At 37.8% G+C, this 26,234-nt stretch overlaps 1 protein-coding gene and 1 pseudogene across 1 annotated transcript in view; both read left to right on the plus strand.

Moving 5' to 3' along the window:
* Positions 1-26,234, plus strand: part of DGKI (diacylglycerol kinase iota) — a 375,451-nt gene that overhangs the window by 226,096 nt on the left and 123,121 nt on the right. Inside the window, exons 19-20 of the mRNA XM_039860746.1 lie at positions 878-989; positions 10,932-11,131. Coding sequence (XP_039716680.1) covers positions 878-989; positions 10,932-11,131 — 312 coding nt within the window. The remainder of the gene's footprint in view (positions 1-877; positions 990-10,931; positions 11,132-26,234) is intronic.
* On the plus strand, positions 22,471-22,589 carry LOC120601286 (uncharacterized; annotated as a pseudogene).

Raw genomic sequence — 26,234 nt, forward strand, 5'->3', positions numbered from 1 at the left:
AAAATTAGATTCTAGGCTCCCAAGCCAGGATTTTGGAAGGGACGGATTTGTGACCCTTTGTTATTTGCAAAGCAGACCACTCAGACACAAAAATCTGCAAATAAGTTCTATTTAGATTGAATTTAATTAAAATGTAAGTCTATGGCTAGGAAACCATCTTAAATATAGTTTTGATTATATTTGACTGCTCAGCTCAGTATAGTTATATACGATCCTGTTCCAAAGTATTTCCTTTTAGTTATTTAAATAGAAGACCTAGATTCTCAAGAAACAGTATTAATTTCCTTTAATTTTTCTTCCTCTTTTCTCGACATATCCCTTTTTCATCTTGCTTCTCTCCCTTCCCCATTGTGATTCTTATTCCTCTACTTTTCCAATTTCCTTTGCTTCCCCTTCCTTTCTGATCTCATAGCTTTTTTTTGCCATCCCTTCTTCACTCTTCCCTTCTGCTGTGGTTACTTATTATCTTAGATATGTATGCGATAGTGAACGCTTACTCACCTCAGTTCTCTTTCATTTTTTCCACTGGCTGGAATGCATATGTCTGCCTCTAAGACCAAATCCTGAAACCACCCATCCATAATTCATGGCGTATCATAGAAAGCAGACATATATGAATTATAGAGTGATAAATGTTGATAAATAATAAATTAGGAGAGAGTTGGGCACCGCGGCATGCTTTAGTTGTAAAATGGTGGCTCATTGTCACAGACATATTTTGGAGATGATGATGAGTCCATTTTTTTGTTGTTGTTGGAAGGTCTGCAATAGAAAACTTACGTGAAATAAACATTGGATCTAACTATAAGTTAATCTCTAATGATAATCACAAGAGTAATGGGATAAATTTAATTCCCTTTTTAATCTCATCTTGCAGATATTGTGCTGGCACAATGCCTTGGGGGAACCCAGGGGATCACCATGATTTTGAACCTCAGCGTCACGATGATGGTTATATTGAAGTCATCGGGTTCACCATGGCCTCTTTGGTGAGCAATACAACCATTTTACTGAAATGAAATGTATTTTAGTCATAGAGCTTTTTCGTTTCGTAGGACTTTGGTATAATTTTCTCTCCTGCCTTATCAATCATTGATAAACTTCATGCGATATGGAGTTGCTTGGGGAAAACAAGAACAAGCAATAATTCTTTATGCCGCTAAAAAAATTGATGCACATTTGTTTGAACTTCAAAAATAAATATTATTTATTAATTTTCATGATGAATTTTCAAATGAAATGCAAAGTTTTCATGCTCATTAAAAAGCGTTATGCCACAGACATATCCCTGCATGATGCAAAAACCTTGCCATTTGACACTTTTTTGGTTCACTGAGGACTTGAGCATTTAGGTAAAAAAGAAAGTGGTCATTTGCATTCATCTGTATCTTCTCTGCTTAACCATAAGATGGGCATCTCTATTATCACAAAATTATTGAATATAGAAAGAAGTCATTGTGACATTAATGAATATTCAGTTTTCACAGTATTGAGATCACCTTGCATTTTAATTTGTTTGCTTACATTAAAAATGTTAATTTATATAGTGTAAGTATAATTTCAAGCAGGTTTGGCCATGTATTTCAACTTCTTATTGAATGATGAGGAAACCAATTAAAATTATGATTATCATTTTATCTGGTGTAAATCAGAACACACTATCAGTTTATAAAGCAAATTAAAATAAAGCTACTACCTACAGTCTTTGGTTAGCACAGATTTGTGCTGTACTTATGCTTAGAAGCAAAAAGATTGTATGTCTTGTTCTAAACAATCCAAAACATCTCTTTTCCACTCATTTCATGGACTCTAAATGACTTTTCCTCAATCGCTTCCAATTACTGAGATTTAATAAAATAATGTAATTGTGACTATGGCAAGAATGTTCCTCACCAGAGATGGTGATGTTGCTCATTAAATCTGCTATCTCTGGAATGAAACGGTTGCTAACTGTAAAGGACTAGGTTAGGGTTGACCTATTCTCAGAGTTGTGGCTCATATACAGCTTTTTCTCTCCAGAAGTTTTTATATTAATTACAGCAGAAGCCTCGGCCAAGAGCAGATAGGAATAAGTTCAAGAAGGATATATGCAAGGAAGAATTCTTGGAGGTGACCAGAATGGCCCCAAACCTGGCCCTGAGTGTTTTACTCATTCATTTCTTCACGGACCCAGTGAACATTCATTGAATGTTTACCACGTGCAAGAGCATCCTAGTCCCAATTGTGTGGTAGAAGGCTATCAGGAAAGAAATATCTAAGCGCACATCTTTGCCTACTTAGGCTTGGGAGGGTCAGGGGACTATTAGACACTTTCTCATTGCTTTCAGGATCAAAATCTAAATCTTTACCTGGCCTGCAGGATTGAGTTCCTCGTTGATTCTCCAGCCTTTCCCACCGCCTCTTTGCTTTCTTCCTCAAATGGTCTGTGACGTCCGATAGAGCTTTGAACCTTCCTTGCTTCTTTTCCACCACATTCTGTCACTTTCTAAAACATTCTTTACTCTTCATTTTCTGTAACTTCAGTCCAGATCTGTTCGTGTCAGGTTCTTTTTGTAGTCTTTTTTGATTCGAGTTGTTTTTGCTTACAATCCTATAATTAGTGTGTGAATAGGAAAGAGAAGGCAGACTAAAAGTGGGTAATTGAAGGAGAGTTTAATGGAGGAATTCTTTACGAATAATGCACTGGGTTTGTGAGAAGCCGTGATGGATGGCGTTATATTCCTGAGCTGTAGGCGCCAAGGCAAGGAAGCAGTCGGCAATGCCAGAAAGAGCGCTGTTTGGCAAGGACCCCTTGATAGGAGTAGTACTTGCTGAGCGGAAGCAGCCAACCTGTGCCAACCTGAAAGGGAGGGAGCTAGGGACGTGAATACAGTGTCTGACTCTTGTCCTTCAGACCTTCTGCTGGCGCTTCCCTCTGGGGAAGTCAAATCAGAAGCTAAAGGTCGAGGGAAGCACTGATGCAGTCTAAACAGGTCAGCCTCACGGAGTAAAGAGGAGGGCCAGGAACGACGGAGTGCCAGCTGGGAGTGGCAGATGGTAGATATTCATCACTCTAGTGAATCTCTGCTACAGAACAGAGAGCCAAATACCTATAGTTTGCAATGAGTAAATGTGACAGAATAAATGGATTTTTCCAAGAGAAGAAGAATGGGACTTGGCATTCTGGAAAAAGGGAAATTTATATACGCTTGGAAGTATGAGAGATCACGGTCCTCTGTGGGAACTAGAATTAGTTTCATAGTTTAGACGGAGGTGAAAAGTGAGAGTGATAGATGATGCTGGGGAAGCAGGCAGGGGCCAGATCATGGAGTTCATTATGGAATTTAACTAGGAGATTTGACTTTATTCCAAGGTCACTGAGGAATTAGTAAAGTGTGTTTTTTAAAATATTTGGTACGGGAAAAATCCAACATGACAACAGATGAAATATTATATCGAACCCTCATGTACCATCACTTAGCTTCTATAATTATCACCTTATGGACAGTGTTATTTCTGTTCCCACCTATAACTTCCTCCATATATTAGTTTGAGTCCTAGAGAGTATATCGTTTTATCTATAAATATTTCTGACTATGTTTTTAGAGGACTTTTATGAACACGGTCACAACATCATCTTATCCAAGAAAAAATTAAAACAGTAACACCTGAATATCACTAAATATCGACTCAGTGCTCTAATTTCCAATTATCTTGCAAATGTCATTTGTTTTCTTATGCTCTGTTTGTTTGAATCAGGATCCAAATAAAATTCATTTGTCGTGATTGGTTGATATGACTCATTAAGTCTCTGTAGGTTCCTACCCATCTCTCTCTCTCATTTTTTTTTCATTTATTTGTCGAAGAAACCAAACCTTTTGCCCTGTAAAGTTTCCCTGAGTCTGAATAGTGCTGATAACATCCCTGAGGTATCAATTAACATGTTCTCTCTTTCCTGTTTCCTCTAAGTTGATAGTCAGATCTAGATGAATCAGACACTTTTTCGCCCCCCACAAATCTATTTTGTAGGTAGTGTTCTCTTCTTCCAAAATAGGATAGGTAATTTCTAGTTATCTCTCTTTTTTTTTAGTAGTCTTTCGTGATCAATGTCTGGATCTAAGATTCTTTGGAGATTGAAAGTAGCACTATTCTAATTTTATCCTTCTTCATTTATCAACTAGAATATTTCTATAAAGAGAAATTCTCTTCACCTATTATTTGGTAACTTGTTGATATAGTTTATGTTGAAAAGGCAGAATAAGTGATTTCTTTATTTACACATTGAAAAAAAGAACAAGTTAGTTCACTAGCATCTTCTGATAATGGGGTTTTAAAATGGCCTCAAATTTTGGGGGCACTTCTCTCGTCAAGAATTTGAGTCTATGTACCACCCCATTGACTCTGGGAGAGCTAATGAATTCTTGGTGAATTAAGTGCAGTGTAAATAACGCTATGTCACTTCTGAGGCTGGATCATTAAAGGTCACACGGCATATGGGAAATACAGGCAATACCAAGGGTCTCTAATTAATAGGAATTTTATAAATTCACGGTATCACTTGTTATTTACGATGTCGCACTGCTTCTTCATGCATATTTATCGACTATTTGTTGAATCCAAAAATACTTTATCAAATCCATAAATGACAGTCTGCTAGCTGAAACAGTTATGAAATGAACCAAAAGGAAAGCCCTGTTTTGGGGGTGCCTGCACTTCAGTGTTGTGGGGGTGACGAAGAAAGAAACAATCACAATCCGATCTCATGAATTCTAGGAGAAAGGCATGAGTGAGGATAGAAAGGACAGCTGAGAGCAAAACAGTGTTTTAAAAAAGGGGACATCAGCAAAGATTTCACAGAGGAGGCAGGAGTCTCAGAGTGAGATTGCCAGGAGGGATTAGGCTAAGGAAGCACGATCTGCTAGAACTACTCATGGCGGCTCTGAGTGATGACGAATACGGTGAATAAAAACGTGGATATGGAGACGGGGCAGAAATAGTGCTTTTTCGGTTTTTAAACTGTAAATGAGTTGGTTGAGGGAGATGGTGTGAAACAGGGTTAGATTTGTGGTTCAGAAAGATGATCTGGATGTCATCGTGAAGGGTGACCAGAATCTTTACTGCTGGGGACAGGTAGATGAACCAACATGCAGGTAAAGAGACAGGGACAGCTGGAAGCCTGAAGTAAGGAAGTGGTAATGAGGATGAAAAAGATTGACAAATTCAAGTGTTATTTATAGTGACTTATTGCAAAGGAGGAAAAAGAAACATAAATGAATCCCAGGTGGCTAGTATGGGTCATTAGGTAAGAGAAGAATATATTAAATGAGGTCGAAAATATAAAAGAAAGTATTGCCCAAGAAATGAACTCTGTTTTATGTAAGTTAAATTTGAAACCCCTGTAAGACACCTAAGAAGATACAGAAAGAGACAGTCTGAAATGTATATTTAGAGCTCAAGAGAGCCCTCAGGTTGGGGGAGAGAATTTGGGGGCCTATCAAATCCTTCTATCTCCAGCCCTATCATTAGTAAGAAAGAGAAAAATAGCAGTACATGGGAGTTGGTGGAGAAAAAATGAAATCCTAAAGTTATGTCAATTATTTTTTTCTTTACATGATATGAATAATGTAATACATGCAAACTAGCTAGTATCAAATGTGTAATTGAATCTCAGATTCTAGTGACTCTAGATTGCTTCTAAGATAATAAAGAAATCTACCTAGAAAAAGCAGAGTGATATTGGCATATCATTCTATATTTTCATACAAGTCTTACCTTACCTCCCATCTACCAGTACGCCATCGTATTTTTTTCATTCAAGATGAAATAATTTTATTTTCAGTCTTGAAATTTCACATTTCTTGAAACTATTATATTGATTCCATTTCTAAGAAAGTAAATTACATGAAAACCCATACAGCTATGTACGATAATTATATAAACAGGAAAATATAGTTATTTGGGCATATGTGTGTATTTTTGTGTGTTTAAAATGTTCAGAGTGGTACTTTAAGAGAGATTTGAGATAGAATAACTGGAATGGGAAAAAAATAGTTTTTTAAGACTCCATCTTGTAATTGCAAATTTCAAAGCAGAAGTCTCCGTTTTACTGGTTGAGACGTTTCTACTAATTAAGATGATTCTTTGTTGGGTTCTTGGTAATGTGTTTACCTTTTGGATTCCACGCAGATTCAATCAGACATTGTAATTTGTATTTATCTCTGCCGTTATGGTTGTGAAGGTCCTTTCATGTTGAGTCTGTTTCAGAATAATCTAAAACTTTTCAAGACAATTCAAAGCGTTATTCAGATTGAGGAATTGGGAGCCTAATTTGCTATGCAGTCAGGAATCCAAAGATTTCAGTCTCCTAAACTTTGGAGAAAGCATAGTCAGCTTTCTTTTTGTTAATTGAAATTGAAATATGTAGGCTCTTTTCTATTTATGAATTAGAAAAGCGAAAGGTTATTCAGTGAGAAAAATTACATGGAGAAATTCCCAGAGTTGAAGATGTACATGTGCCAGATAATACAATCTTTTATTTTTTTAAGAAAAAAGTAACATTAAACATTTGCTTAGTTTGATAATACACCTAAGTATAAGAACTAAAAGTAAAAATATCAGTCACAAGCACATGATCCATAACTTTATATTTTGATGTGTTTTCTTCCAATTGCTTTATTTTTATGTTTTTAAACATACAGGAAATCATATTATTGTATGTAAAACTCACACTACAATTTTATTCCCTTGACTTACTATGTGGTTCAGGACCTCCAACGTTATGTTGAAAACTTTTGTTGCTAGTGACTAACTCTTGCCCTTGAAACGAATGCTTCTAAATTTTCTTTACTCTGAATAACATTTTCTCTATGTGTTTTGGAAGATGACTTTTACAGTTAAAAAAGTTACTTTCCATTTCTAGTTTTCTAACAACTTTTTTATCCTAAAAGGTACTGAAATGTATTATCTTTTTCTATATCTTTTGAGATGATGATAGGGGTTTTCTCATTTAAACCATAATGTGGTGAAATTACAATGATTTATTTCTGAGGTGGAATTCTTAAGTCTTGCAAAAAAAAAAAAAAAAAAAAAAACAACCCGCAATAGATCACAATTTAATTTTTATGTAATAGACCAGGAGAAGCAATTTTTTAAAGTGGTTTTAGTGTTTGTGATTATAAATATAATTTAGGGTAAAATTTTATTTTCTTATATGCCCTTATCTGGTTTTGTTACCTCAGAATCCGTAGCATCATGTTATCTGAAGCTAGTTGTGTTAAGTACACTGTCTTTTTTTTTTTTCTAAGTTGGGTAGAATTACTTGTACAACATCAGGTCTGGCTGGCATGTTTGGGAATGGGGGGCAGGAGCAGATATATTTTTGATAACTTTTTCAATTTTTGAAGTCAGTATAATCTATCCAATTTATGTGTTTATTATACCAAATTTTGCAAGTTGTTTTTTTTCTAGAAGTTTCTCTTATCTAGGCTTTTCGATTTGTGAACTTCTATAGGTCTTCATAACATTCTTGTATGATTTCCAAAATTCTTTATTATATCTTTAGCAATGATCTTTTGTTTATTTAATAAAAAAACAACTTTATGTTTTCTACTTTTGTTGCTTAGTCTACTAAGGTTACCTTGTTAGTCATAAAGAAGAAATCCCAGATATTGGTGTTATTGATTTATGCCCATTGTTAATTCTCCAGGTCACTGATTTCTGCCTTGGGCATTTTGTTACAGGAGTGAGACTGGGAGTCAGGGGCTGGTAGCACTGGCGAGAAAGGAAGGAGGGGAGGGCTTGGCCTTGCTTCTCTTCTCCCCCCCAACTCCCGACCCAGGATTGTCCATCCTTCCCATCTGACAGCAAGTGGAATAAGGACTTGAGTAGTAAGAAGGAAGGCGAGGCTTGAAGGGAGATGGAGAGAAGTACTCTAGGGAGGAGTGGAGTGTGGAAAGCCAGAACATCTCAAGCCATTCCTGAGGAGTGAAGGGAAGTCATTACCATCTGAGCGTAATGAATGGCAAAGGATGCCCTGAGCTCGAGGCTGTCTTGGTTATCCTCTCTATGCTACCAGAAAGGCAATATTTGAAGGTTTCACAAACGGAAGACGGGCTAGGTTGAACAGGTAATTGGATGTCTGCCATTCATAAACCAATATATTATTATCAGTAAATGATTCATTCTAGCAAATCATGGGGCTTTCAGGACATATGCCTTAATAGGATGTTAAGCTTAGACCAGTCAGAGTGATGGAAAAGAGCTACTTCTATTAAGTGTTTTAACAATTACCTTTAGGATGTGGTTCCATAGTATAGCAGTTAGCACATCTGCTTTACATGCAGAAGGTCCTGGGTTCGCGCCCCAGTGGAGCTACGGTCCATGATCTACGGCCATGTCACCCTGAATAAGCCTGATGTCTGATCTCGGAAGCTAAGCAGGGTCGGGCCTGGTTAGTATTTGGATGAGAGACCACCTAGGAAGACCAGGAGCTATAGGCGTAAAAAAAAAAAAGAGAGAAAATAATTACCTTTAACTTGTTCCAAAAATAATTTAACGTGGCTGTGCTAACAATAATAGAATGGTCTGTCCCAGAAAGCTAACTTGGGCAATTCCTCTTGTGCCTGTACGGTGATCTTAGATTGATTCTGAAATACCTGCGGGACTGCCCGTGACAGCTGTTTACTCCCGCAGGTTTGTGGTATTTGCTGGTGTCCTAGAGTGAGGCTGAGAACACGGCTTAAACGTGCTGTGCAGTACTGTGTCTGCCTTCCGATACCAACGGGCTGGAAAGTATTTAAGCTGTTTTCACTCTTGTTAAACTCAGAGGAATAAGTTCTTACCTAGGAGGTTCTGCATTTTTGTCAAGAGGCCTAGTCAAACCCGGAGGTAGGAAAAGAACGAAATGGAATTTTCTTTAGTGGATGAAGAGATACAGTTTTGTCCGATAAGTGTTGGGCTGAGAAGTACTTGAAGGCAAGGGAAATATATTGAAAAAGTTCTGGAGATGAGATAGTGCTAAAAATCCATAGATTCACTTAAACAGATCGTTTAAATACAGCCAGAAAAAACTTTCAGCTGAATAAATGAGGATTCGGTAATAGGCCAAAAAGAATTTTATTAAATTTCACCACATTCTCCTCTGCTTTCTTGTTCTCCCACTAATTAAATAAAATTATATGTAAAGCACACAGTTGTGTAAAGCACACATCAGAGGTGTTCAGTAATGCTGAGTTCTTTACTTTTCAGTTTTTTCTTCTGTTTTCTTTTCCCTCCGTTCTGTCCCTTTGTGTTCCTTTTCTCTTTCTATTTATAGCTAATCATGTTTCAGTTGTTTAAATTAATGCAAGTGCAAAAATAATTCAAAACCTCAGGTAAATACAAATTTCTGGCAACTGAGTAAGTAGAAGTCGACTTCACAAATCTCAGTTAACAAGGTTTTCCTCCCATTCATACAGATGAGACGTACCAAAACAAGCTGATAATATGTATGGTTTTCCTTTTTCCTAACTAAACCTTTTAGATTTGGAGCTGAAGTTATTATTTGACTCCTTTTTTAGTTTATTTCATTATAAATTAATTGATGCTCAAACTGCATTGTAATACAACCTTATTGAAAAACTATTTAACAGTATCTACCTAAAGTAAATGTACATTTAAACTTATGACATAGCAATGCTACTCATCGTATGCAACCAAGAGCTTATGTATCCATCGATATACACAAGGAAATTTACGTCAATAAAAGCCCAGGCTGGGAACAACCAGATGTTTACCAGCAGAATAGATCAATCCATTTTGCTATGTATTACTCAGAAATAAAGATGAACAACAGATGTTGGACACAAAAAGAGTACGTGTTGTGTGATTCATTTTACATGAAGTTGAAGTTCAAACAAATTGAATCTGTGGTGCTGGAAGTTAGAATAGTGGTTACCAACTGGTTGATAGAAGTAGACTGTAAATAGATTGAGAAGGCCACACGGAAACTTCTTGGTTATAAATTGTCTAAAGACTGATCTGGATAGAGGTTCACATTTGTGTACAAAAATATTCATCAAGCTGTATAATTTGTATGCTCTGTGTAAGCTACAACCAAACACGTATTGTATGATTTTTGTTTATCCCCCAAAGGGTAACTGATACTAAGTATATGTTTTTTGTTTGTTGGTTGGTTTTTGTTTTACTAAGGCAAGGAGGTTATGCTGATAACCTCGTTGCCTTAGTCAACTCAATATCATCTGTCGCTCTTAACAGATGATATTGAGTTGACTTTGCATTTGGTGGCCACCGTGTGAACTGAGCTCTTATTATGTTTGATTTTGATCTTCAAAGCTGCTTTACTTTTCAAAAAGGTTTTAATCAAGCAATTAGTATTATTTTGCATTTTGTTGACTTTATGCAGATTAGAAGTAGCTTGAGGAGGTTTACGGTAAAAAAGGAAAAGCCTGCCCAAGTTTGGAAGTTAACCAAGGATGGGCTGCATATTTAAATATTAAGATATTTAAGATATGAAATTACATATTATATGTTATAATATATAACTATATATTACATTGATATTTAAATAATATACATTTATATTCTAGGTATTTATTATAATATACATTTATATATAGTATAGAAGCTGTCTTAAACTATGTGCTTTATCTCATTCTTTTTCGTTTGACGTACATTTTTTAACACAAAGAACAACTTCTGTATTAAACTAACATGGTTAAATGAAGACTAAAAGTGGCTATGAGAATTTATGGTCAAGCTCATCAAAAGTTTAGCAATTTTAGTTCGTTCGTGTCTATGATTTATCCAAGGTTTCCCGTTTTACTCACAGCTAACGACTTTCCATGTGTCCATCAAAGGCCTTTTGCTTTACATGGTAGACTTGGGGTTTCTAGCTTTCCCGTGTACCTCTTTAGAACTAACTCCTTGCTTCCTTTCGGCCCTTGTTTTCACAGGCCGCCCTGCAAGTCGGGGGTCACGGGGAAAGGTTGCACCAGTGTCGGGAGGTGACGCTGCTGACTTACAAGTCCATCCCCATGCAAGTGGACGGGGAGCCCTGCAGGCTGGCCCCGGCTATGATCCAGATCTCCCTGAGGAATCAGGCCAACATGGTGCAGAAGAGCAAGAGGAGAACATCCATGCCTTTACTCAATGAGTGAGTCTGCCCCTTGCCCGCCCATGGGAACACGGAGACCCTGGAGTCGAGAATGCAGAGCATGCGCATGGGCGGGGCCTCCCTGTCTGGAGAGAGGAACCAGGTTCACACCCAGCAGCTCCTCGATCTCTCTCGCATTTTTTTCTTCATTATTTCCTATATAGTGACCACTTTTAGAAGTTATTATTGTATTGCGTGCTAGATTGATGCTGCTTCTCCACGGACCGCTTGAGTATGTATTTCCTGGGACCAGCGGAAAATCATCGAGTGATGCTAGGGTCGTAAAAATGCATCCAGATGTACGCGTTCTTTCTTGTTTTGTTTTAAGAAGGCAGGCTGTCGGCCTCCTCTTTGCTCACTCACTTGGAGAGTGTTGGTTTCTCCGACAGCAGAGCTGGATTTGGGCTCACCTCCCTCCACGTTGCATCGCCTTCTGCCTGTTGGTGAATTGTCCTTTTTCTGATGCTCTCACTTTGGCGTCCTGTGTACTCTGGTGCGTCAGCTCAATTTGCCATGCCGGGTGGCATCCTACTTTCTAGATTTAACCTGACGCACGACTCGATGCTTAAACAAAGTGTATCCCCCCTGTCCTTGGCCCTTTCCTTTTTGGTGTTTTCATAAACTGATTTGAGATAAGGTGATAATGACTAGATATTAATTTTTTAGTGTCCCTTAATCTGATTTTTAATTGAACTATCTATTTGGGACGGAAGAAGGGGATGGAAAAAAATGGGGATCTGGGGGCATCTCTTTGAGCATCTTCTGTATATCATGCCATATGCCTCATCTGACTCAAAGTAAGGTCATTTCGGGGCTTACCCTTGGGTCATTCTTCTGTCACAGCGAGGGACCCAAGCTCCTGTTTGTGGCCTGCGATGCATGGTTACCTATTTTACTGAATGGCTGTCTCTTCTAGTGCCTGCGAAGCGAGGGCATGCCTTGCCAGGTATTTACTGAGTCAATATGACAATCTACAGAAGTGCCTAGAGCAAACCAGTGATACAGGTGCCATAGCTCACTTCCAAAACTTGACTTCGCTGCTCTTTCTGACACGGCATATGTCGAGGAACAGCGTTAGACAGGGCTTTTAATGTGTTTTAGATTTCGATGTCTGCTTCTAAGTCTGAAGCTGGGGTGAGAGAGCCTCTCTTGTCTGCTTCCTCCTTTCCCAGAGTCACTTTGGACGTCCCCAGCACATTTCCTAAATCATCATCCAGAGATCCCGTTTAGCTGTATCTTGTTTTGTTATATTTTGTAATTAGTGAAACTCCTAGCTTATACCTGATGCATTTACCTTCTGTCAGGCTGAATATACAATGCTGAGTTAGTGTCTGCAAGCAAACAACTCCCATTCGCATGCCTTGTGCTTCTGTATTTCATAATCTTACCAGACATGACATTGTTTTCAGGTTGTTTCAAACACCTCTTGCCCTTGAGAAAGAATTTGTATTTCTTTAGTAACTGTGTTAAGAATTCATCTGGGCTTTCTTCGCACATAAAAACTAATATAAATAGTTTTCTTTTTGTGTCCATGACACACGTGACAGGTGTTGTGACTTCATTGATTTAGCTAGGCAGGGGTTCAAGAAGCACACCTCAACCCCAAAACAGTAACTCCCCACCAGGGGGCAATAGTGGTTCCATCAAAGCAGCCTTGAGTCCTTTGAAAGACCCATGTGACATGGCAATAATAGTATGCTTTTCATTTTTACAAAGAACACATATAAAACTTTAAAATGATAAATATTTATTACTAATTATGGTGAACATTGCTCAACATTATATTTTTAGAAAATCAATACAGTTGGCACATTTTCAAAGGAAAGCAAAATACCCAGTTATCATCTAAGACTTGTTCACTGAACTTTAATTTCTCTCACTCACTGATCTTATTCACCTTCTGGGATTTGATCGCTTCTTTCTATTTTACCAGAAGTCCTTGTTTTGAAATCGAACTTCTCCCACTGGGTTTCCAGGCTGAGTTTCCAGTTTAAAGGCAGCCTAGCCTGGCCATTAAGACCTTTTTATGTGTTGTTCCACCTCCTTAGTCTGCCAAGATTTTCTGTCTTTCATCCACGGTCGTGCGAAGTTTACTACTGCAGCCAAGTCAGAAAGATAATTCTTTATTTCCTTCCTTCAGTTTTTCCATCCTTCTTTCTCTTCATTTCTTTTCTTTCTTCCTTTCTCCCTTTCTTATTTTTCATTAAAACTCTATGTTTCTTCTGTTTCATTTGCCTGTCTTCTTTCAGAAGAAAGAGAAGTGGTTTAAACTGTCTCAGGAATTTTAGTTTAAAAACCTTTGTGTGTGCTGGGGGAGGGAGTTTCTCAGTAGTAGGGAGAGAGTAGCTTTTCAGTTCATCTGAAAAGCATGTTAACTATGAATATTCGGGGTTTAAGTTGCCGTGGCTTCCTAAACAACTCACATATTTGCCCTTTCTCTGGGAGATCACATCAGCACCCTGGGTTCCATCTGTGACTGATAAGCTAATAAGTCTCAGGTCTGTGTCTTCAGCCCAGGCTTTCTTCTAAAAATTGAAGACTCATACCCACATATCTTAGTTGACATTTTTACCTGGATATCTCATAGCAGCCTCCCATTACATGGTACTAGTGGATTTATTGACTCAGTTCCTTTTGATTTCTCGCCTCGCCATCCAGTGAGCCTTTTTCATTCACATTTATATGAATGGAACCTCTATCCAGTCATTCATCATGTCCCTGGCCCCTAGAGTCCTTTAAGTCCGGGGTTCCCAACTTTTGTGGCACCAGGGACCGGTGCTCCTATGAGAGCCTAATGCCTGATGATCTGAGGTGGAGCTGAGGCGGTGATGCTAGCGCTGGGGAGTGGCTGCAAATATAGATGAGACTTTGCTCATCACCTGCTCACCACTCACCTCCTGCTGTGTGGCCCCATTCACCAGTTCCTAACAGACCACGGACTGGTACCAGTGTGCGGACTGGGGATTGGGGACCCTTGCCTAGGTCACCTCCACTTTCACATATTCAGTGTGTTCTTTGAAATCTACCTTCTGTTTATTTCCCACATCTTTAACTCTCACACCATCTATGTATTCTCTCTGCCAGTTACCTCTCAGTGGCACTGCTGAAGTGTGCTCATAATTCATTTCCTTACTTCTAGTGTAGCTCCCCATCGCACAATGTCTTTTCCAAGTTAGAATAACCTTTCTAAAAACATAAAGCCCATAATCCCTAGCTTTTTCAATCTTTTTGGTCATTGCCTTCTTCATCCTCATCTTCCTATGCTTCAGAGATCATTGCTATTCCTGGAGCACTACCCTGACTTGAGCATCATCGTATATTTGCACTTCTGTTGCAGTGACCTTCTTACCTCCTTTTGATCTGCTAACTCTCACTCAAGTTCAAGACTCCATTGAAATATCACTTTCCATAAGAATCCTTTTCTGCACTACTCAGTGTTCCTGTTGTGCTCTCCATTATGTTGATCACACCATTTATCAAAAATAACATAATTATTGGTTTACTTGTCTCACTTCCCTGCTCTGTGGGAGACTTTGGGGTTTCCCTCTTAAGGTCCCCCAGGGCCTGTCAGTGTGCCTGAGACTCGTGGTTACATGTTGAATTAGTGGCTTGCACATGGATCAGATATGTAATATTCTATCTATTACGTTTCTCAGAAATTATTTCTAAAATAACATAAATCTAAAATCTCATGAACATTAAAATAATGTAGGAAATGTCTTGATTATACTTTATGATAATAAGCAGAAGGGCTTCAAGATCTGGTTCACATATATACCTGGAGGAACTCCCATGAGAAACGTTTTAACAGTAAGCCTTCATAATGCTACTAGAGCTTCATTGATACAAAAAGGAAAAAATAGTTTAAAAAAATTTCTTGGTGTGTCACTCCATTTGTTATTACTATATATACAAACTAAAAGGCTAAGCCCCATCTGTGTTCAGTACCCACCCTCACTGACACAGGAGTATATCTCATTTTTTCATGGCTCACAAATCTACTTGAAATATGAACTCCAGTAAATACCTTCCCCCCAAAGTAACAGGGATTTATCTAGGTTCATATACTAGTAATGTGGTAGCCAGATCATACTCTCTATTTGAAAGGCACCTTAGAAAGACATCAGACATTCAACATCACTCATGTGTTTAGGGAGAACTCAAACTAGCTGTTACCCCGAGTTCACTAGTAATTAAGACTATAGCGTTGAGGGCAATCGTATAGTCCTAAGGTGAGATTTCTAGTTGGCAGACTTTGCATTAGGCAACCGGCGCCCATCATTCTGGCTCCTGAGACATATTATTGGTTCTAACTGATAGTCCTTTGAGGATAAAAGAGAGTGACTTCACGGGCGACTTTTTGTGAGAATTTACACACCCAGCAGAAAAGAGAGATCAACGAGCTATGTCTATTGTAGTTATAGGGAAACTGTTCAAATTGTCTGAGAGAGTAGAGAGAACAATTATGTAAAAAGCGGCAGGAAATTTGGGGTTTCGTTTCTTGAATTCTACATTTCTTCTCTAATAGGCACTGACGGCTCTCTCCTTTATATAAGAAGGGAGAGAAGGGAGAAGTCTGTGCTTTCATTCTTCTACCAAGAATATGAATGGAATGACAGTATCACTATGGTGAATTTAGGCTTTTGGGGTATCCATGTCCTCTTGGTGTTCATGTGAAGGAAGGAAAAGTTTTTGTTGAGTCACTCTTTTCACGATGGTGGTCTTTGGACGTGAATATTCCTACAAAACCCTGGATTTGTGAGGATTATGTTAAGGGCTGAAATAAATATACCTTGACTCTCCTCAAAGATGAGTGAACCGTGCCAGCCAACCCTTGTGATAGTGTGCGTGTGTGTGTGTGTGTGTGTGTGTGTGTGTGTGTGTTCTTCCTCTTTGGATGTCCTGACTGACCTAGGGCAAGAGGACCCATCACCTGTCCCGCCCCCGCAGCCCTGCCCAGCCTCAGCGCCCCCTCCCGCTCCCTCTCCGTGCCCTGCCCTGAGCTCCGGTCTGTGGCTTGCCTTCGAGCCAGCCCCTGCCATGTGTCCTGTTGGCTTCGTCGCTATCACCGGCTTTTTGGATTATTTCCGTGGCTGGCTTGATTTTCTTTTTCATGCACTGTTTAGTGACGCGCTCATTTAATTTCTGTTTAAATTTTGTGTGTCTCTCTTTCTCTCTCCTGGCTTGTTCCCTGTCTGTCCACGCTGTTGTGCTGACTGTCTTCGCTGCTCATTCCCTGCTGCCTCTAGCCTCCATCAGGTGCAAGCTGCGGATCTGCGAAGAGTGTCTGCCCCTCCGGGCTCCTTCACCATGTGAGTACAAAGCCGGTCAGTTTTTACATCTTATCTGTCACCCGCATCTCCTCCTCAGGGTTAGAAGACCCGGGTCCTCTTCCTTCACAGGCCTGCTTCTCAGATGGAGGACCACCTACCCATAATTGCCTTCTCTACCCCTTCTTTGCTTTGAGATGGAGCTGTGAAGTTCTTTGTGTTCTATTTGTCTTGTTCCTCTATTGAGTTCACAGTTAATTTTTTAAAATTAGATACTTTAGGGCCCATAGTTGCATGGAGTCGTATAAAATTCCACACTAAGCACTGCTTTTTATGGAAAGTTGGTAAAACCGTTAGACCCATCCATTAACTCTGGCTCAGGAAGGGGTTTGATGAAGTACCTGCTGACCTTTTTTTTGCGGCTGGACCCCTAAAATTATGTGTAGAGTTTTGAGTGTCTGTACCTTCATCCGTGCATTTTTCTGGGTTGAGGATCCATAGTTATAATAAAAGAGCAATGTTCCAAAACTATCATTGAGTTAGCATTTTTACACAGTTAGTAATTTGTACTTAACACACTCTATGCTTTTATTTTTTCTGGTGAAAACAAACAAGAAGAAAATATATACATTTTTTTAGCACTTTTCTTGGGGACTTTTTAATGTGGCCTCTGTCTTGTTAGTCTTTCTTTTCTCTGTCTTACATATAGTTAGTTACCTGTTATTATGTTTCAGGTCCTGTTACAGGTGCTTTACATATGTTAACTAATTTACCCTCCCAGCAACCCTATGCCATATGTGGTATTATTATCTCCATGGGATACGGAGGAATCTGATGCACAGTGAGGTTAAGTAACTTGCCTAAGATCTCACAGCTAATAAATGATAGACTGGGATGCAAACTCAGGCAATCTTACTTCAAAGTTCGTGTTCTTAATAATTTATAATGTGCCACCTTTCATGAATCAGTATCCGATGCATTTCTCAGGGTCTGGTTGAGTGATTGCCCTTTCAAAGAATTCTTCCCTGATTCTTACTGCTAGAATTAGATACGTCCTCACTGGAGTTCACTATTGATTTGCTTATCATGGTTCTCAAAGTCTACTAGATCAGTATTAATTATATTAGGTCTGTATCTGTGTGTGTCCCACACTAGACTTAGGAACATGAGATCGTTGACTGTATTTTCTTATGAATCTCTGTGTTTCCAGCCCTGATCACAGATCTTAACACAAAATATTATGAGACCAAACATAATTCTTGGTTGGTTGGTAGACTGACTGAATGAAAGCAGATAAATCCATGTTGAACTCTAAAATATCGAACATCTTAGAGATATGCCAAAGTTGCCCCCAAAGTTCAGTTAGATGATCTTACTTTCAACCCTAGTCTTTTGATATGCGTTTATTTATTAACAAATATTTTTTTCAAAAATATTGATTTTGCACTTGCTCTGTGTCAGACACTGTTTTGTGCTTGGTGTCCAGCGGTAAGCACAACAGAGCAGTACCTTCATGGATCTTAAAAGCGAGTGGTCAAAGAATCAATAAGACAATAACACTTCATTTCCAGTTTGGAGGCTATTGCTGAGGTATATTCTGTGTTCTACACATGGCCTGTTCAATAAACTTAAGTAGAAGGAATGGCTCTCAGTGGTCATTATTTTCAGTGGCTCTATTTATAGAGTTCAGAGTACTGGGAGTATCAACAAAAGTGCATGTGTAATTTACCATTCTTCTATCACTGTTTAGGTTTCAATTGTGTTTAAGTTTTAGTCACATATAAGTTCAGTGAAGCTCTTTTTTTCTTATTCCAGGTGTGTATGCTATAGTAAGGTAAATTCTCATGTTTCTTTTGATAGAATATAACGAGCAGGACACTTAGATGTGGTCACTTTAACGCTTGAATAGCAATCTGAAATATTTTATATTTATATATGGCATAGTAAATATTACATGTTCTTGATTTATACCTATATATGTAATTGGTGAAATAATTATGTAACAAAAATAATTCAATCGGAGTATATTTTTTAACATTAAATAACAAAACACCATCGAATAGAGCAAAGAACATGGAGAAAAATCCAAGCACAACAGAGAGCATTATGTCTTTATATGTCATGGCTGTGATAACTTAGCTTGGATCCACTCTCACACTGTCATTTGCTATTTTCAGCAATCTTTAAAAATCATATTAATGTAGCTTTGGTCCACATGAAAGTCAGGACTCCAGAATGTACCTGATACATAACCCTTTGTGACTGGCTTCTTTAAGTGGCAGTAACATCTTTGGGATTTATCAAAGTTATTGCGTGTATCAATTACTTGTTCCTTTTAATTGCTGAGAAGTATTCCAGTGTACAGATATTTCCATTTATTTACCCATGTGCTCATTGAAGGACATCTGGATCTTGGCTACTTCCAGTGTTGGGAAATTATAAATAGACCCGCCATAAACACAGGTTTTGTGTAAACATAAGTTTTCACTTTTCTAGGGTAAACACCTAGAAATGAGATTCCTGAGTCATATGGTAAGTGTATCTTTAACATCATTAGAAGCTGATAACATGTTTTCCAGAGTGGTTGGACCGTTTTACGTTTCCACCAGCAGCATATGAGAGATCTAGTTACTACACACCTCTGTCGGCACTTGGGATTGTCAGCTTTGTAGAACTTTAATCATTTAATCATTCAAATATGAGTGCTTTTATGCGATTATTTGCCTTCTATTTTATATTCTTTGATGAAGCATCTGTTCAAATCTTCTGCCAATTTCTTGGGCTATTCGTTTTCTTCCTGTTGAGTTTTGAAAATTTGTCACATGTACTGGATCCCGATCAGTTAGACATATGCTTTGAGAATATTTTTCTTCCAGTGTATATCTTGTGTTTTTGTTATCTTAACAGTGTCTTTAGTAGAGCAAAAGTTCCAACTTTTGACAAAATCCAAATTATCAATTTTTTCTTTCTAGAACTATGTTTCTTCCAGACATTGGGGAAAGGTTAAGGAGAATTGGAGTTATTCATTCTTTAAATGTTTGTTAGAATCTGCCAATGAAACCATCTGGGCCTTGAGACTTCTTTTTTCTCCCTTTTTTTTAACTATAAGTCTATTTCATCTAGGAGTTAAAGGACTACACAGGGCATCTATTTTATCATGGGTGAGTTTTAGTTTATTCGTATTTTTTTAAGTTTTTTTAAAGTTTTTGAGAAATAGATCTCTTTCATCTAAGTTGTTAATTACTGAATATAGAATTATTGGTAGTATTTCCTTATCCCTTTAATGTCTGTGTGGTCTGTAGTGATAGCCCCCTTTTATTCCTGATATTAATATTTTTTCTTCTCACTTTTATTAATATTTTTTGTTCTCTCTTTTTCTTTGTCAATTTTAGTAGAAGTTAATCAATTTTATTGGTGTTTTTTTTTTAAAGAATCAGCTTTTAGTTTCATTGATTTTCTGAATTGTTTTTCTGTTTACAGTCTCTTTGATATCTGTCCTTTATTATTTTCTTCTTTCTGCTTGCTTTGGGTATATTTCTTCTTTTTCTTGTTATTTAAAGTGGAACCTTAATTATTTTTGTTTTAACAGGCAATTGACTCAATTGAGTTCGGGCCACAAGTTCTGACTGTCCTTTTAAAGGTTGTGTCTACAATGTTAGTTCTGTTTCTAAAGCGTTTGCAGTGCTATTCATATCCATCTTGTGTGTGGGCCACCAAGTTGCAGTATGAGATCCGGGTGGAGGTTAAGTCTATGATATGATATTTAGGGTCAGGGTTGCACATTTGCAGCTTAGAGACGAACCCAAGAGTTCATGAACATCTTTATGGAATTATTGTCCTGAGTTCCTCCATCTCCGTTGTCATCCCCAGTACTATTCTGTTTCCTGAGGCTCCCTTCTTTGGTCTTTCAACCAAAAAGCTAAAGTTTTAGTTACCTCGCTCTGTTGCATTCTTCCTGCAGCTGTGTCCATGTCCAGGACCAAGCAACGTAGACAGAAAAAAAAAAAAAGAAGCAATGTTAGTTTGTCCTTTCCTCTTGGGATCACAGTTCCTCTTATCAGAGGAGAAGTCATTCCTTTTAGTTTTAGGCACCTGATGGCCTTTGTCATCGCTGCTGCCAAAATAACCTGAGTGCTGGGTATACAAAAATGGAGGGGGAAAAAAAATACAAGAAAGGGAGATTTTCCTGAGTTTCTCTGAGTGTTCAGAGTTCCTTTCCTTTCCTTGGGTCAGAGCTCCAAGGCTCTCTCAGAGCTGTCTCTGCCCGAGCCCGGTGTCTGTCAGGCTCCATGCTGCAAAGTCCATGCCAGGGTTTTGGAGGAAAAACGGGGTGAGCTCACCACCGGGTTGATAGTATTTTAAATTCTGGTCTTCTCCAGTCTGTTGCTATTATTTACTTTTCAGAGTTCCCAAAAAGCTGCTTTATGAGAACAGGTTTTTATTCTCATTCAACAGATATTTATTCTCATAGACATGGACAATAGGCTAGTGGTGACCAGAGGGTGAGGGGTGGGGGGAGGTAGACGGGGTAAATAGGGTCAAATATGTAGTGACAGAAAGAACTCTAACTATGGGCAGTGAACATACAATGTAAATATATATATGCCTTATTGTTAAAATGTACAGCTGAAACATCAGATTTTGTTAACCAATAAAATAATTATTTAATTAAGTAAAAGAATTATTGAAAGATTAAAAAACTGTAAATAGGAGCCTAATAACTTAATACACTGATTTTTTCTGTCATACTAGCCAAATTTGATTTTTATTGTTATTTATTCATACCATAAATCGGTTGTAGCTAATGAAATAAGTCACTATTCTATAAAAATCTAATAAAATTTCTTTTAAAAAAACTAGATATTTATTCAATGCCTACTGTGTGCCAGGCACTCATCTAGGCACACATGGAATACAAAAAAAAATAATTGAAGAAAAAAGAACAAGGAAATCTCTGCCCTAATACTTAAGAGCATTTACTATATGTCAGGCAGTGGTCTTAGCATTTTATGCACATGAGCTCATTTAGCTTTTATTTTGTTATTATTTTTTTATAACTGCATTCATTGGAGGAGAAAGAATGATGCATGCTTACCCACCTCACCCAGAATCAGAATTTCTCTGTTGCCTTTTAAATCAAAGTACCGTCACACCATAGCCCCTTCCTACCCAACACCCTTAATCAGAGATTGCCAAAGCTGAACTCAGCAAAACAACTCTATAGAGAAAATGCTGTATCTTGAACTACAACCAACGTATGTTAAATGTATTATACCAGCTTACACGGCGGTTACAATTTGAACATAACAAGACGTTTCCCAATGCTAAATTGTGTGGATTTGTTTATTACTTCAGGGAAGGCAGAGTTAGGCACAGATCCATGAAAAAGTGTGAGTTGTCATATTTGACCATACGCTGAATATAATTCAGATTCTAAAATTGCTTTTTGATAACTGAATGCTTCTTGGTAAAGGATGAAATTAACTAAATTTTTGTTCCAAGAAGAAGGGGAATTTCACTAAGGGAAAGAAATATTTTTTGACATGTCTGTTTTTTAATGGTTCTATTTTGGGTTGAGTTTAAGAATGTTGTTGTTGAGAAACGACCAAGGTATCTTCAATCTTCAATCTTCATACTGAAGAAAACAGAAATTTGTCATAGGTAGTTTGACATTTTTGACATTTGCATGCTGCCCAGAGAGGTAAACTAGCACATCCTTGGAAGTGCTTTCTAAAATTTCTCTAATTCTGTTTTCTAACTAGTCACATCAGAGGTTTTAACATTTTCTTGCATTTGTGCAATATGCTATAAAAAGTCTGTTTATTTTCTTTATTTAGTACTGGCCCTTTAATTAGAAAGTAAGACTTGATCTGCTTTATTTAGAATCCTTTTTCTTTTCCTTTCTTCTTCCTTTAAACTCCACTCTACCATACCCTGGACTCTGTTAGGGAGTAGCAAAAACATTGCCAAAGTAGAAATTTATAGGTACACCTTTGTAAACTATGACATTTACCTGTAAAATAGCCAAGAAGAGCCATCAGACAGGGTTTGCTTCAAAATGAATTAAGAGTCTACGGCCACGCCACCCCGAACAAGCCCGATCCCGTCTGATCTCGGGAGCTAAGCAGGGTCAGGCCTGGTTAGTACTTGGATGAGAGACCATCTAGGAAGACCAGGTGCTGTAGGCATAAAAAATAAGGGATTGTAAGCTGACAAGGTCCTTGCAATCTGTGAGGTCAACCAAAGGTTGCCTCACTTAAAAAAAATAAAAACAAACAAACAAAAAACAAAACAAAAACAAATTAAGCCTTTGGTAGCTAACACACAAACCTTCACAAAAACTCCAAGGTGATTGTCTCTCCTGGGCCCCCACCCTTCCCGGAAGAGAGCTTCATGTGTGGGGCAGAAATCTGTCCAGATCCTGATTCACGGATTATAATTTTTGTGTCATAGTTCCTGGACCCCAAAACCAATTGTGAGGATGCCAAAAGAACCTGAGCATTCAAAATAATGGAGAATATATTTGTGGTTAATGCTTTATTATTATTATTGTATCCCCGAGTGGTCATTTCTGAGTGGTAGGACTTTAGATACTGTTTTTTATTGGCTTTCTGTATTTTCTGATTGATTTCAATAAACATGAATTATTTCTATAAAGAGGGAAGAAAGCAAAAAATAAAGTTCATGTTTTTAAAGGAACGGTAGAGAATTGCTAAATCCATGAGATCGAAAGAAAAATCATTTGCTCAATCTCAGAGTTAGCATCAGGATTTCTGAAAAGCAGCAGAAACTGCTAAGCTTCACACATCTTTCATCTTCTCTTCCCCTTCCCCAGCTACATTTTCTAGGTTATCTTCCTGGTGATTTCACTTTCCACTGTCTGCAGTTTCTTGACTTTAATCAGGCCCAAGTGTCATGCTTTCCTTTCTTTTTACGCCACTCCTCTCTGCCGATTTCATAAATCAGACACCCAAAGTTGAAAAGTCCAAAGAAAAGTAAGGGAGAGCTCCTCGGGTTTCATCACACCGATGTCCAAACTTGTGCCCAGGCTGCGTCTCGGATAATGGCTGTTTTCCTCCCTATGCTCTGTGAGTTCCACCCAAGAGTTTCCTCACTCTATCGTGCTGTTCCCACCCAGATAGCCAGAGGGGTCTAGTGACTTAAAGAGAAAGGGACCAAGACACGAAGTAAGCAAGACTTGCCATGGGACATGACGAGGTCATTCTTTATCCCTAGTATCGATCGAGGGGCCAGACACCACCTTGGTACACTTAGTGTCTCACCTTGCTCTAAGCAAGAACCTTCGTGGATTTTTTTCATTTAGCAGAGAAATAATCTGGTTTGACATGATGCTTAGCACACTGAGTTCTGATCCACTTTAACACCCTAATGTTAGCACTGTATGTGGTAGCAATCACTATTATTTCCATTCCACAGATGAGAAGACTGAGAATAAGAAATGTTAGAAAGCTTGCCTAAGATCATATGCTGTAAAGTGAATAAATTTAACCCCCAGTGCTATCTGCTTTGAAGATAGCATTTACGACCCTGAACCCTAGTGTCAGTATAATTTCTGGTTATTTTCCTGTATGTGTATATATTTATTTTCATATATGCGATTTATATATTTTAATCAAATCATATTATGTAAACTTTCCAGCTTTTTAAAACAGGGTGGAGATGAATAATAATTCAATTTTTAGTGTTTCAAATATGTAAATCTCTGGTATTATAGGTTTGCAGTTCAAGTGATTATAAGAGAAATGTCTGAATGACAGACTCCAGTTAAAAATAAATTCTAGTGCAGCTAAAGAACTTAGAGAGTCTTCTAGAATTGTTAGGAATGGTATTTGGTCTGTGAAGGAGACTTGTCAGGAAGGGTCCTGCTCACGTCTACAGTGGATGATGTGTGGTGCCTGAGTTCTCTTTGCAAAGGCAAACACAGATCGCAGAATCTGGTGCAGTTATGTAAAGGCATAATCCATTTAAGACTCCATCACCATTTAAAATTATATCTCTTTGCTTTTAAAATTTATTTTTAGAGGTGAATTATTCATGTGTACGTAGGTGTAGAACCAGTCTTATGAGTCAGCACTTCTGGAATAGTGGAAGGTCACTTCAAAAGTGAAGTGATATGTACGCAAGTGTTGTTGACTTGAGGTGCAGGGCGTAAGGGGACTGTCGCATGAGTTGGCCTCGGGGTGAGGAGATGTGAGCAGGAAGTTTGGGTACAGGATATGCGCCAGATTATTGGGCAAGACCCAAGAGAAATAAATTCAGAATTTTCGTGTGTTTAATCAAACAGAAATTTTTAAATTAAATTTATCGGGTGACGGGTTAATAAAATTATATAGGTTTCAAGTGTACAATTCAATAATACATCATCTGATATTGCAATAAATTAAAAAATTAAATTTGAAAAATCTGCTCTTAGAAATAATATTAATTTGATAAGCACAAGAACAATTTTTTATACTATTTTAAACTGTATCTTGACTTTTAGTAGAAGAGGTAGAAATTAGGGCCTGAATATTCTGAACAGCTATATCAAGCCAGCAGAAATTTCCAAGCCAGGTTGAAATTTTGAAAAGTGAAAAATTAGATTCCTCTCATTCTTCTATTCTACATTTTTTTTTTTTAAATCAACAATAATGTCAAGACTAAAACAAAATGAGTTAGTTCTCTCAGTGCATCTGGTTAGTAGGCACTTGTATTAATTTGCTGTGGCTGCCATAGTAAACTACCACAGACAAAGTGGCTTAAACAATAGAACTTTATTTCCTCACAGTTCTGGGAGCCACAAGTCTGAGATCAAGGTGGCAAGGTCGATTTCTTTTGAAGCCTCTCTCTTTGGCTTGTAGATGGCCATCATCTTCCTGCGTCTTCACATTGTCTTCCTTCTGTCTGTGTTCTAATCTCTTCTTCCTATGAGGATACCAGTCCAGTTAGATTAGGGTCCACCCGTATGACCTCGGTTTCACTTAATTACCCTTTAAAGACCCCATCTCCAAATCTAGTACTGTTCTGAGGCCCTGGGGGTTAGGACTACAGAATGTGGATTTGGGGGAACACAACCAAGCCCATAACAGCATCATCCCAGTAAATACGAATTTTAGGTTTTTTCCTACCAACAACTATCCGAAGATTGAACTTCATGTACATTATTTATATTGATATAGTTTATTTGCTTTGTCTTTTCTATTAAATGGGATAAGAGGGGCTGAAGGACATTGCTCTTTTATTTATAGCAGATTCTCATTCTAATTATATGGGTTCGGTAAGGTTGTGGACTTGTCTGTATCCAAATTCATTTTTCTGTAAAATAAGTGGGTTGAACAATATGAATTTTAAATTTCTGTTTGGATCTGAATTCCTAAAATGTTGTTATAATAAAATCAACTATAGAAATACAAACTATAAAAAGAAAGGAAAATGAGTAAGTTTGCTAGTGTTTATGAATAAAAGACTTATTTACAAATGGACTCTCCACCCAGGAAAACAAAAACAAAACTAAATACTTTTAGAAAGTAGTTATTTATATCTCCGGATAAACCACGACAACTACAATGCTATTAATGGATTTATTTACTGCATTCAGAGAGAAAAAAATGACACATTTTAGTTTTTACTCTAGTAGTGCAATAATAACTAATATTATATTCTGCCATAGAGTAAGAAGAACATATTATAACAAAGAAATCTAGAGCGTTCCAAGAGATGTTTATTTTGAAGTGCTTTGCTGAGGTGGTAATAAATTTAATAAATTGCAATGTACATTTCATTTGTGGGAGAACTTCAATTTATTTGTACCAATGCAATGAGTTTTCTTGGTC

The sequence above is a fragment of the Pteropus medius genome, unplaced genomic scaffold (genome assembly GCF_902729225.1).
Source record: "Pteropus medius unplaced genomic scaffold, Ma_sr-lr_union100, whole genome shotgun sequence".
Lineage (NCBI taxonomy): Eukaryota > Metazoa > Chordata > Mammalia > Chiroptera > Pteropodidae > Pteropus > Pteropus medius.